The 12,344-nt window shown below is 39.9% G+C and overlaps 1 protein-coding gene across 1 annotated transcript; it reads right to left on the bottom strand.

Moving 5' to 3' along the window:
* Positions 1-1,457: 1,457 nt before the first annotated feature.
* Positions 1,458-10,928, bottom strand: kctd7 (potassium channel tetramerization domain containing 7). Its single transcript, XM_031308079.2, has 4 exons — positions 10,332-10,928; positions 8,259-8,428; positions 4,399-4,577; positions 1,458-1,982 (listed from the first exon to the last, which is right to left on the bottom strand). Exons 1-4 carry the CDS (start codon positions 10,794-10,796, stop codon positions 1,606-1,608), a joined length of 1,191 nt encoding a protein of 396 aa, XP_031163939.1. The 5' UTR covers positions 10,797-10,928; the 3' UTR covers positions 1,458-1,605.
* Positions 10,929-12,344: the final 1,416 nt, after the last annotated feature.

Below are 12,344 nucleotides of genomic sequence, written 5' to 3'. Positions count from 1 at the left end.
AGTGCTATATATAATTCATATTGTTTTCGGGTGAACTATTCCTTCAAGGGTAGACCTTTTTTAAGTAACTTAACGGCAGACTGAACAGCAGTGTTTTTCCTCTCTGGTTGAAAGTCTTAAGCCTGTTTTACCTCTGTTTCATAACTGTCGGGTGTGGTCACAAGTCGGCTTTGTAACCACACCCGACAGTGATGTCACGAGGTCCTGAAGTACACCTGTGCATCACTAGCCTGGCTCCGCCCTCCTACGTACTTCCGCTCAATTTTCATTTTCCTTCAGTACGTCGTCTGGGTTTGCGGTATATTCGCGGGTTTTCTCCGGTCAAATCTCTGGCGGTCCAATCAGTGAACAGTGGGAGTGGCTGAGAACGATGACGATGAGGTTCGGTAACCTTCGGTGAGTTCCGTAATGGCGATGGAGAAAGATGTGAGCGAAGCCATTCGGTCCGTTGTGGCAACGCTGCCGAATATCCAGAAGTTAAAGCCCGAGCAAGAACAATCTTTGCTGAGTTGTGTTGGTGGCCATGATGTCGTGGCCCTCCTCCCCACGGGGTTCGGGAAAAGTTTGATTTTCCAGCTCACTCCGTTAGTGGTGAAGGAGTGGCTAAGGCTAACGCTAGCGATGCTAAGCCGACGTCACGACCAAACGTTAGCGATTGGTTATGGCAGATCCAGAGTGGCTCTGGGCAGATCCAATAGTTTTTACACTTGTCAATAGAGAGTGGCCAGACTCTCTGTACAAATGAAATGTACCAGAGTCTGGTAGGACCAGGCTAGCTTCATCACTGCATCAAGGTGAGAAGTTTAACCACTGGAGGTCAGCAAAAACTGGATTTTTACTCTTTAAAGTAGTAGTAGTGCTTTGGTATTTACACTCATTTACCAGTTTATTAGGCTCACTTAGCTAAAGCTAATGTCGCTAACCCAACAGTCCGGGAATAAATCCTCCTTCATGAAGGTTATAATCTTCATTTTTTAGTTAAAACTGTTTTGGATTTAAGATTTATTGTAAGGCTGCAACCACGGATTATTTTCATACTCAATTAATCGATTAGTTGTTCGGTCTTAAAATGTCAGAAAATGGTGAAAAATGTGGATCAGTTTCCCAAAGCCCAAGATGACGTCCTCAAATGTCTTGTTTTGTCCACAACTCAAACATACTCAGTTAAGTGTCGTAGAGGAGTGAAGAAACTTGAAAATATTCACATTTAAGAAGCTGGTTTTAAAAAAAGAAAAAACAGACTCAAACCGATTATGAAAATCGTTGCTGATTAATTGAATAGTTGACAACTAATCAATTCATATTTGCAGCTCTAATTCATTGCAGGACTGTTGTATTAGACTGTATTAGACTGCATTCGTTTTAGCTGGGTGTACCTAATAAACTGGCAACTGAGTGTAATGACTTTGATACGAAAGAAAAAATATTTTGGGGAAACAGAATACTTGCATGTTGAATCATGATTAAAGGTCACATTTTAAGATGTCAGCACAAAATATTGGCGCCTTCAATACAAAAACCAATATCGGCCGAGTCATAGTAAAGATGGAACATCCATCCTTTTTGCTTTTTGGTCCCATCGGCCCCGACTGTCTCCCTCCAGCTTCACCACCATGTGATCTTGAACTCGTAGATGGGCCTCTTGCAGTAGTAGTGGTTGATAAGGTGCTTGTCGCAGACGCCGATGCACTGCTGCTCGGCGGTGATGCCGAGCTCGGCCAGGTCGCTGACGATGCAGTGCAGCAGGTCGTAAACGTCCGCCACCGCCTCCCAGGGTCCAAAAGAAACGTCCACCTCGCAGTGATGCTCGAAGAGCTTGGCCTCGCTGTCCGAGCGCTCAAAACGCAGAGAGTTAAAAAGAGGACGCTCGTACGGCGTGATGGGCATCTCCTCCTTGTAGACGCAGATCTTCAATTTGGCAAACCGGGCCTTCTTCTGAATCGCCCTCTTTTTGGCAATCTCCACAATACGCTCCAGATTGTCTGAAACAGAAACAGTTGCATTTATTAATGCCATTTTTAAATATTCAACGCTTTCTCATGAACGGGTTCGTATGATATCCTACAAAATTACGCCAATCGCTAGGCCTGTCACGATAACAAATTTTACTGAAATTATTGCGATAAGCGATAATATTGTCGTTCTGAGACCATTTTCATCTGATATAATGATAATGACATAATAATGCAGGTACACCTTTTCAAAGATCAATACACTTTTATTTCTAAAGAATATTTAACACCGGAACTGGAAGACATTTTAAATATCCACAATATGTCTTTGATCTCCTTTAGTATGTCGTCTTCCACGCTGTTGTACAGTTGTGGAATTGCCGTTTGTGACACGTATGTTCTCCCAGGCAATTGGTACTGGGGGTCAAATGTTTGTAGCATTCCTCGAGTGTTTGTGTGATAGACTACAGACTCTGTACTACATTTAACAATTATTTATTAAACACTAAATATTAAATTGAAATAATAATATACAATTAATAAATTATATCTATCTATATCTATGTGGCTATCTGCCACATCATGGCGAGTAAATGTTTGTATCAAAATAGTTCTGTTTTTCAGTCTTCATTTTGGCGAAGGTGCAGCTACTTTCTTTTACTTACACCCACACACACCCACACGCACCCACACGCACCCACACACACCCACACGCACCCACACCCACACCCACACCCACACCCACACCCACACCCACAAAAACTGGCGCACACACCAGACGCCAGTCACCACGTCACTTCTGTTTACTGATAGCTATTGTTCACCTCAGGCTAATTCATTAGATAGTAAGTGGCGATTTTTGGCAGCCAGCCTTCCAAAAGAAAGCACAATGAAATGAAATAACCGATCATTAAGCGTTGACCGACAAGCAGGTAACGGAGTCTCAGTTCACCGTCTGGGAGCCTCTGACACACTGACAGCGGACAGCTGTAGGCTTGTACCAGTTAATGCTCGGTGCATTGTCGGACACATGCAGCCACTTTCCTGAAACCGCTTGCGAGACTGACAAGTCCACAGCGGCGTGTATGTCCGAGCCTGTCTCCACCGCCTCCACCTGCAGGTTGTCAACTGTGGTTTGGAATGAAAGGGAGAAAACGGGACGCCAAGTAACACGGCGGATATCGCTCTATACTTTTTCTTTTTTTTTTTGACGGCGCCTTAACTGCAAAGTGCTGCGGGAAACCCTGCTCCAACAACTAGCGTTTTCTCTGTCTCTCTCTCTCTCCACCAGGAGTCCCGCCTCCCCACACAAAGACCATGCGACTGACAAGAGGGTTCACTCCTCGTTACGCTAAGGAACCGAGAGAGAGAGAGAGAGAGAGAGAGAGAGAAGGAAAACAAACAAGCATGCAAATGGAAATTATCGCGGCCGTAAAAATTATCGAGCTCATTTTTTTTATCATGTGATTAATTGATTTATTGACTATCGCGACAGGCCTACCGATCGCCGGCCGGTCAAATGACAGTTATGTTTAGCGGTCCTTACAGTTAAATTTAGCCGAGACAAAAGGTGACATTAAAACGACTAGTTAAGATTTAAAGAAAAATTGTGCTTTGGGTTAAAACAAGTAGTACTCCCGGGACACAAACACCCGTTTCCTGGGTGAAAGTCTTGTGATTACATGTTTGGTTCATGAGAACAGCCTGATTTATTCATGTTTATCAGCTGCTCGGCAAAGTATGCATTTTGTTGTACGTAAATCAATCAATCAGTGCTCGATTGCAGCAATTTGCATCAAAATCACACTCCTTCTCGGAGTCATAACTCAGTCAAATCTCAACACTAAGATATGATACACGTTTAGGTTCAGTGTGACTAACATTTATCCCTAGTGATTTTTTTTTTAAATAATCAGGCGGCCCTATTTAAAACTATTACTTTCCATAGTAAACATTAACATCCATGCTCATTCTTCAACGTGTGAGGGAGACAGAGTCCAGGTTAGAGCTGAAGATCTTTGCCCGAACCCGTTCGGTTCGGTCTTAATTTCTATCATTTTACACGGGCTCGGGCCGGGCTCGGGCTTGCGCTCCGGGTTGCGTGGTAAATAAGCGGTCAGGTGATTTCGATTAGCACGAAAATGGATGCTGAGGAGGTGAAACAGAGGCTGGCCTCTGGAGGACTTATTTTATTTCTTTGTTCTAACTTCCAAGTGGCCTAGAGCCTACATTAGTCATGAATAAATTATGTTAAAAAAATGTATAATATATATAAATTATTCATTCTTGACAAAAGGCAAAAGAGCTGTGTGCGTGCACACATTTGAATATATTTGTTTGGGCTTTTAAAAAGCTGTCAATCAAAATGTACTTGTCGGGCTCGGGCCGAATTCTGTCGGGCTCGGGCCTAACTTTTAAGGCCCGATTACAGCTCTAGTCCAGGTACCTCTGTAGTAGGGCATCAGATCGAGGAAAGCTTGCCGAACTTTCTCCCCTGTGAGCGGCTGAGTGTCCTCCAGGCTGTCCAGCAGCGGGCCAAGCGCGTAGTACTGAGCCTCTCTGTGCACCGCTCGCACCCGGTCCCTGTGAGGTAGCTCACCTTCTCTGAGGAAGTTCAAGATGTCCCTTTAAATGGAAACAGGTATCACTAGAACAAATCCACACACAACTATATTCCTAATTTCCTGTTGTTTTAGATCTATTTTCATACCTACCTTCCCGTACACACACTAGCTATATATATATTTATGTCTCCTTATCCTTATTTAGCGGTATATCTTCATTTAAATATTCCTGTACATTTGTTCTCAGCACCAGGGGTCGAATGTAACTAAGAACATTTACTCAAGTACTCGATTATTAGATTTGTTGTCAACTATTACATTAATCGTCAACTATTTTGATCATCGATTAATCGATTTAAATCAGTGTTTATGAAAGCAATGTAAAAACTCTGATTCCAGTTTCTTAAATGTGAGTATTTTCCTGTTTCTTCATTTTCTACATTTAGCTGGCAATACTTTAGAATTGTTTTACTTACTTCTTCCACAACTGCTCAGTATATTGAGAGCTACTGACAGCTGGACTCTAAATCTCAACAAACTAAATGTATCAACAAACCTGGCCAATAAAGTAGATTTTCTGCTTCTGCTTCTCTGCAGCAGAACTCCCTTATGGGAAAATAAAGTTGCTGCAGTGTACAACACAACAGCAACCTGGAAGAGGATTTATTTTCCAGCAAAGACAATAGCTCCACAAAAATAACGTCCCAAATGAGCGTCTGGGTTGTTATTACTTTATATAGTTACATCTTTCCTTGTCTCATTCTGCTAGTTCCTTCTTTTTCAATCTTTAATACACACGTCCTCACAGAGACACATTCGTACAGAACTGACCTTACCCCAACCCACTCTTACATAAGTCTTACATCTTGACTCAGCCTGTGATCACATTCATATTTTTAGCTTTTTAGCAATGCTACGGGCCCACTTTGGTCCAGACTTACTGTCAGTATCTCATGCCCGTTAAGCCTACTGACTTTGATGTTCCTCTGACTTTTTTCCTGAAAGCTCATTTCGATCGGAATAATGACACCTCTAGATGGAACGCTATGAAATTTGGTTCAGACATTCATGTTCCCGTCAGGTTAAATTGTAAATAACTTTGGAGATTTGGAGTTTCAACGTCAAAATTGTTTATTTAAAACTACATTTTATGGCCAAACACCTTAAAAATGACATTCCTTTCAGTTCTGTTTGGATTTGCATCTTACCACTTTTTTTGATCATTTTTATGATCCTCTCCAGTAACTGTTTGGCATTTGTATATTTTGAATTGCACCTTACCAGCACCTTCTGGTCTGTCCCCACAGTACATCTCAGACATGCTGTCAGTTTATAACCCCTGCAGGTTTCTATGGTCACAAGATGGAAATTTCCTCCATGTGCCTGGAGCACTTTTAAAGTCTGGCGAGATGGCATTCATTATTGATGCAGCTAAAGAATGGAACAGTTTGCCTGCTAATCTTAGACTTGCTCTGACACTGTGTTCTCTTTAAAACCAAATTAAAGACCTTCCCTTTCAATCAAGCTTTTTCCTAAATGAGCACACCGTAGTTGTACATTGTTTGTATGTGTGTATGTATGTGTATTTTAATATGTATGTTTGCATGAATGTCTGTTTATTTGCAAAACATTTTTATTTTGTTTACGTAAAGCAGTCTGAACTGCTTTTGTACGACATGGTGCTATAAAACTTTTTTTTTAATTTAATTAAGTTACTATTTACACATTTTCTATTGACCTTTAATGTATATATTTTAGATTTTTTTGTGTACTCTATATTTGCAGTCCTTCCTTCTTCCTTTCTCTCGGGATAAATCATTACGATAAAAAAGTTATCTTTTCTTATTCCCATCAGCCTCAGCTGTACTTTGTGCTAACTGCTAATGTTAGCATGCTAACACACTAAACTAAAATGGTAAACATGGTACTGTAAACATTTTACCTGCTAAACATCATATACATATTTACATACAGCATACAGTATATTACACCTCAACATCATCATCATCATCATCATTAAAAAAAGTCACCCTCTCCGTTGAGTATAATTTGTTTTGTCTGGAGTCTCAGTGGTGAACAAAAGTTTAACAAATCTCAGTAAAGTTCTGTTGATAGTAGCTGAGATGGAAATTTTTAATAAGCCGCAGACAGACCCACATTCACCAGTTTTTATCGGGACAGACATATATGTCAGTAAACAAGCACAGAAATAGAAATGTAAATGAGTTTACAGCACAGAGAAGCCAGAGAGGCTCATGAATATCTGTCAGAATATAACGAGCTGCCATCAGCGGCTTTAAAACACCTTTCAGATTGCAGAGTGTGAACTTTTTGTATCCTCCTATCTCTCGGTTGCCATTTACACACTTCTTACTCTCTCACATAACCCTGCTCTAGCAGTACTACCATACTCATGAGAAGATAGTACTGCAACCGCTCCGCAGACAAATAAATTACAACCATATTAAATTAGTGTGATAATAATGTGGTACACTGCCATTCAAACGTTTGTAATCAGCTGTTATATTCTTCTTTCTTTCAATAATAACTATTTAAACAAAGATAAAAACAGAATAGTTCAGACACTAAAATAGTTGCTGCTGGAGCTGCTCCCCCCGCGACCCGATACCGGATAAGCAGATGAAGATGGACCAAAATAGTTTAGTAGAGTTTAACAGAAATAAGTTTGGCCCCAAAAAATAATTAAATAATTCAAACTTCCATTTAGTGGATGTCCAACAGACAGTGTTGCATGATGGGAGAATACTGTTGGAACTGGTAGGTTGAATTAGTTTTCGAGTCCAGAAAAGCATAAGTGACCCTTGATTAAATATTGAAGCCCAACGGTGCAACGTGGCTCTAAATATTGAGTTGTTGTGTTTTTCTTTGGGCCCTCTGCAGTCTACTCAGTGGTTAGCTTGGAGATGTTTAAACTGTGATGGGTCAGTCTGTAGTATGTTCAGCTGATATTCCCACAGTGCTAACCCTAGACCAACCTTCTGTTCCTGTTGTGAAGTTTGAAGAAGAGCTTTGCTAAAGCAACATGTTGCCTGTTTACTCCAGCTTGTTATAGGCTGCTTTATAGACCTTTTTCACGGCAGACATGTTGACATGTCATAGTAGGAAAAGCACAGGTGTATTCAAAAACTTTAATGATGGCTACATTCCACTTAGGAGAGGCCCTGGTGTTGTGCATGCTGACTCAAGTCAAGTCAAGGTAACTTTATTGTCCCAGAGGGGCAATTATTTGTACAGCCAGCAGACACACATAAAGACAAGACAAACAGCAATACAGCAAAACATGAGATACCCACAGTATCTAAACCACAATAGTAAAAAAATACATACATTTAAAACAGTTCTGGCAAATTGTTTAAAATGGAAATAGAAGTCGGCTCACTGACTCACTGAGATAGCTTACTGGGACACGTGATGTTAAGGTTATCAATTTCAGCTGTGCTTTTCCTGCTATGACAAGTCAAAATGTCTGCTGTGAAAAATGTCCATTGTGCACTTGACACTGAAACGGGAAGCTGTTCATATTTAAATCTGCACACATGTTGATGCTAAGATTCCAGTTTCTTTTACCTATGACTGCTGATTTCTTCTCTTCTTATTCAACTGTTGCTCAGAGGGATCTTTGTCTCTTTCTGCCCTTTCAGTTGTCATTCTGGTTGAACTCATTCAAACAAACATGTATCAGCTCCCTGGTCAAAAAAGTTGACCACACAGTGCAACTCACCCAAAATATGTTCCATCCCGATCGATGAAGTAACGCCCCTCAGAATCACGTGGGATGTAGTGACGCCCGCTGAACATGGCGGCCAACATGGTGTCCTCGTATCGTCGCAGCGTGGACAGGCGAGTGGTGAAGTATGTGCCCCCAACGTTCAGAGAGATGACCTCCGGAAACTAGAAAAATATAGAGATAAAAGCGAGACTGTAATGCTTGTTACACACCATGATTACGTAAGTGTTGAATGGATAAAAAAATGAAGAGCTATTTCAGCTATAACGTGGCTATGGCTGGGTATTTCACCAACGATTTACAGCTTGAAAGTACAACAAGAAGGCATAAAAGTGTCATTGAAATCTATTTATAATACTTATTTTGATAGTCAAAAGATGTAAAACAAAAAGGGGCATCAGTTACTATTTTACTGCAAACAAATACCTACAATAGTGTTCTTAATTACTGAATATGTTACATAAATATAACTCCGATGTTCTGGCTGTGAGGACAGAGATTCTTGTGCTCAGGTGTATTTAATAAAGTATTGTTTCATTAATTGTTACCGAGGTAAAGGTGACAAATGACATGGCAGGTCTGTCAGCCAATCAATCCAAGTTTAAACAGTGTGTAGTCCAAGCACAGTTTTGTCTTTTTAATAATGTGTTTGTTCATTTGTTTGTTTTAGGATATGAAGACTTTCATATTGCCTTAGGGTTATGTTTTATTGACTTTAAAGACTAAAATTAAGCTTCAAATATGCAGAACTGTGGTCGTCAGATCTATTCTTTAGGACTTAAACGTTTTAATTAAAGTAAGTACAAGTGTTAGTTTGACAGTGTGCAGGATTCTACGATCTCTTCTCAAATTATAGGACTTAAAGGGTGATTAACCATTACTGGTTCTGGTACTGCATTACATTATAGGAGTTAAATGACATGTGGACCCACTAGGTTATAAGTAGAACAACTTTTGGACTGATTTTCAGTTGGATCTCCAAAAACTCATTTTCTCATTTGTGTATATTTTATGGTTTTGTAATATGACCTATTGCACTAATGTGCTGTACTTTCTTTATTTTTTACTTTTGTCTGTGAATCCTGATGTTTATTTGCCCCCATATTGACAATTTAAATGTATCTGACCAATGAATGTACATTTGCAATTGTTAAAAAAAATAAAAATAAAAGTAGACCACTGATGTCTTTGTTGTCGTTAAATGGGCTAGTTTAACACATCTCTGGATTATTTAAAGAGCTGTAAACACCCTGTCTTTGACTTCACTGTTAGACCTCAGAAATAAGAGGATTACTCTGCTGTAGCCATGATGTGTACATCACATGCTCTGCTCAATAACCTCTGACCTCTGTATATACAGCAGATAGTAAATACTGCATTCAAAACTAAGTAAAAGTACAAAAGTATTAAGTAAATGTACTTCGTTACATCCCACCATTGGACAGTGATATTATGTATTGGGCATAACTATTATAGTTATATGGAAACTCAAACAGAGTGCAATTTACTTTCTCTATTTTGAATATTTTTGTTGTTATGGATACCAACTGTTATTTATTGACTAATTAATCTCTTGTTAACGAAAGACAGTAACTAAGTACATTTACACAAGTACTACTTAAGTACAATGCTACCCAGTAAAGTACAGTACCCAGTAAAGTACTCATGCTACCCAGCAGTAGTACAAAAACGGCAACATAAAACAATGTAGTAATGCAATAAATATAATTCAATAATATATATTATCCTATTATTCTGAAATGGGCAATTCTTTATAATGTGTACTATTTGTACATTAGGTATTGGATGCTAATACCTTTGTAATTTTACCAAAGTAAGATTTTGAATGCAGGACTTTGTTTTATTTCTGGTAATAGCCTAACGTTACTACTTTTACTTCGAGTAAATAAAATGTCTGAGTACTTCTTCCACCACTGGTAGTTAAATTAAGTAATAATTCCTGTAATGTTTTAAGCTAAATATCATGTGAGTGTGGTAAGCTTGTTTGTGTGCTGGGTTAACGGATTCCCCACCGTTAAAACGGTCAGATAAAGCGGCCTAGCCTACCTCCAGCTCCGGTGTGTTGAGCGAGGAGCGCAGCGGCTTGCTGAGGGCGAAGCTCGGCGCTGGGGAGGCCGGCTTTCGGAACTCGTCCTCCGCAGTGGAGTCCGAGCTGGACATGGCATCGCCCGGTTTCTCGGTGTCACCCGCGGCCGAGAATACCACCATCACTCTGGGTAGCGGCAGCGTCCGTCTCTCCTGAATGAACCGCCTCACCCGTGTAGTGGCGGCGGGCAGCGGGCTGAAGGACAGAGCCTGGCGGTCCCTCCCGCCGCCGCAGTCGCCAGAACCGTTGGAACCGCTCGAGCCATTCTGCTGCATACGCGCTGCGAGCCAACTGTCGGGCGGCGGCACCGAAATCACAGGGGGTGAAAGCAGCACGAGCCACAACACGCGACTGTTGGTAATAATAATAAAAACAACAACAACAGAGGGTGGGGCGCAAGCAGCTGCAGGAACACACACCCGCATTCAGAATGAAAGCGGAAGTAGTGAAATTCCGCCTTCAATAATTAAAGACTTAAAAACTACAATTTAGTCCAAAGTGTTTTGGGTTAGCAGTCCAGAGTCAGTCTGGGCCCCGTACGGTCCTCTCTCATACGTGCTGTGACGTGTTAGGACGTCATCACGTCAAGGGGAGCGCTCTTGGCTGCAAATGAATAAAATACTTTAGAGTAAAGTAAAATAAATAAATAAAATAAACGGACGAAACTTTAAATAAAAACATCAAATAAAGTAATAAATCATATAAATACGTGACAATATGATAATAACAAATAAATACTTTAAATAAAAATATACAATTAGATAAAACCACACCCTAAGGGCTCTGGATAAAACTAAATAAATTAGTCTATTTATTAAAATTCTTAATATCCTGCTGCCAGTGGTGAGTAGGCCTACATTATTGTACTCAAGTACTATAGTAAGAGGTACTAATTTCATGCTACTCATTTTAAAGCTTTAGTTACTTTGCAGATATAGATCATTAAATCTATATTATTTTAGATTAAACTACGCCTAAGGCAGGTATTTGCGGTTTGTGATTGGGCCTTCTCAGAGACATCATGCTACTCCTCAACCGAGACATCTTCCTGTAAATCCAGCTCTTTCCAGACTTGAAGTTTAGCTTCAGAGGACTCAGGGGACCTAGAAATAGCTCATAAAATCCAGGTATTACATAGATATAGGATATTATGCCTTTCCTGTACAGTCCTTAAGAATATTTTCCTCTTTGACACTGGATAAGAGAAGAGCATTGCTGGCTGGACTTACAGCTGCAAAAAAACTAGTTGCCACACGTTGGAAACCTCCACATTCACTCTCTTTTCGAGCTTGGGTTTTAACATATTTGGATATTGTTTACTTGGAGTTGTCGACAGCTAGAGTCTACGGAGCAATAGAGGCTTGGCATTCACTTTTAAATCTCCTCTGTGGGCTTCAGGTGTAATATGTAACTGAGATTTGGAGATCTGGATCCAGGGGGTGGGTGGGTTAGATCTGGGGTTTTATTTATTTTTATTATTATTATTATTATTATTATTATTATTATTTTATCTTAGTTGTTAATCATACATATCTGTATATATGCATATGTATAGGTATGTATGTGAATATATATTTTATGCTCTATGTTTGTGGCGTGTATATACCTGTATGTATTGTCTCTTTAAAATAAAATAAAAATTTGATCACAAAAACCACTTTCGGCCAGTCATGTTTTTCAGTGATAGGGACCCATTTTTGGAATGATTTACCAACTGAAATAAAAACACAAACCGAACTGAAAACATTTAATAGAATGGTGAAATACTGGCTGAAAGAAAACCAAACATGTAACCACTGAGTCAGCTGTGTTGTAGTCATGTATTTGTATTATGTATCTGTAGATGCATGGCTGTTGCTATGGCTGCCAAGATTATGGTTAGGATATAGGTGAGTGAGTGTGAGCGGCCAGGTGCTTGGTTTTTTGCACGACTCTGTGAAATGTTGATGTAATATATTAGTATACAGTGTATC

This window comes from Sander lucioperca, chromosome 13 (assembly GCF_008315115.2).
Source record: "Sander lucioperca isolate FBNREF2018 chromosome 13, SLUC_FBN_1.2, whole genome shotgun sequence".
In the NCBI taxonomy this organism is placed as follows: domain Eukaryota; kingdom Metazoa; phylum Chordata; class Actinopteri; order Perciformes; family Percidae; genus Sander; species Sander lucioperca.
This window is presented reverse-complemented; position numbering and strand designations above follow the sequence as displayed.

Bases quoted from the DNA above. Each gene is read 5' to 3' on its own strand.
- kctd7 (XM_031308079.2), bottom strand. From the start codon at position 10,796: ATGCGGGTGTGTGTTCCTGCAGCTGCTTGCGCCCCACCCTCTGTTGTT. The intron at 8,429-10,331 runs GTAGGCTAGGCC...ATATTTTTCTAG, and splicing joins TCAACACACCGGAGCTGGAG to TTTCCGGAGGTCATCTCTCT. The intron at 4,578-8,258 runs GTGAGTTGCACT...TTCCATTTAAAG, and splicing joins CGGGATGGAACATATTTTGG to GGACATCTTGAACTTCCTCA.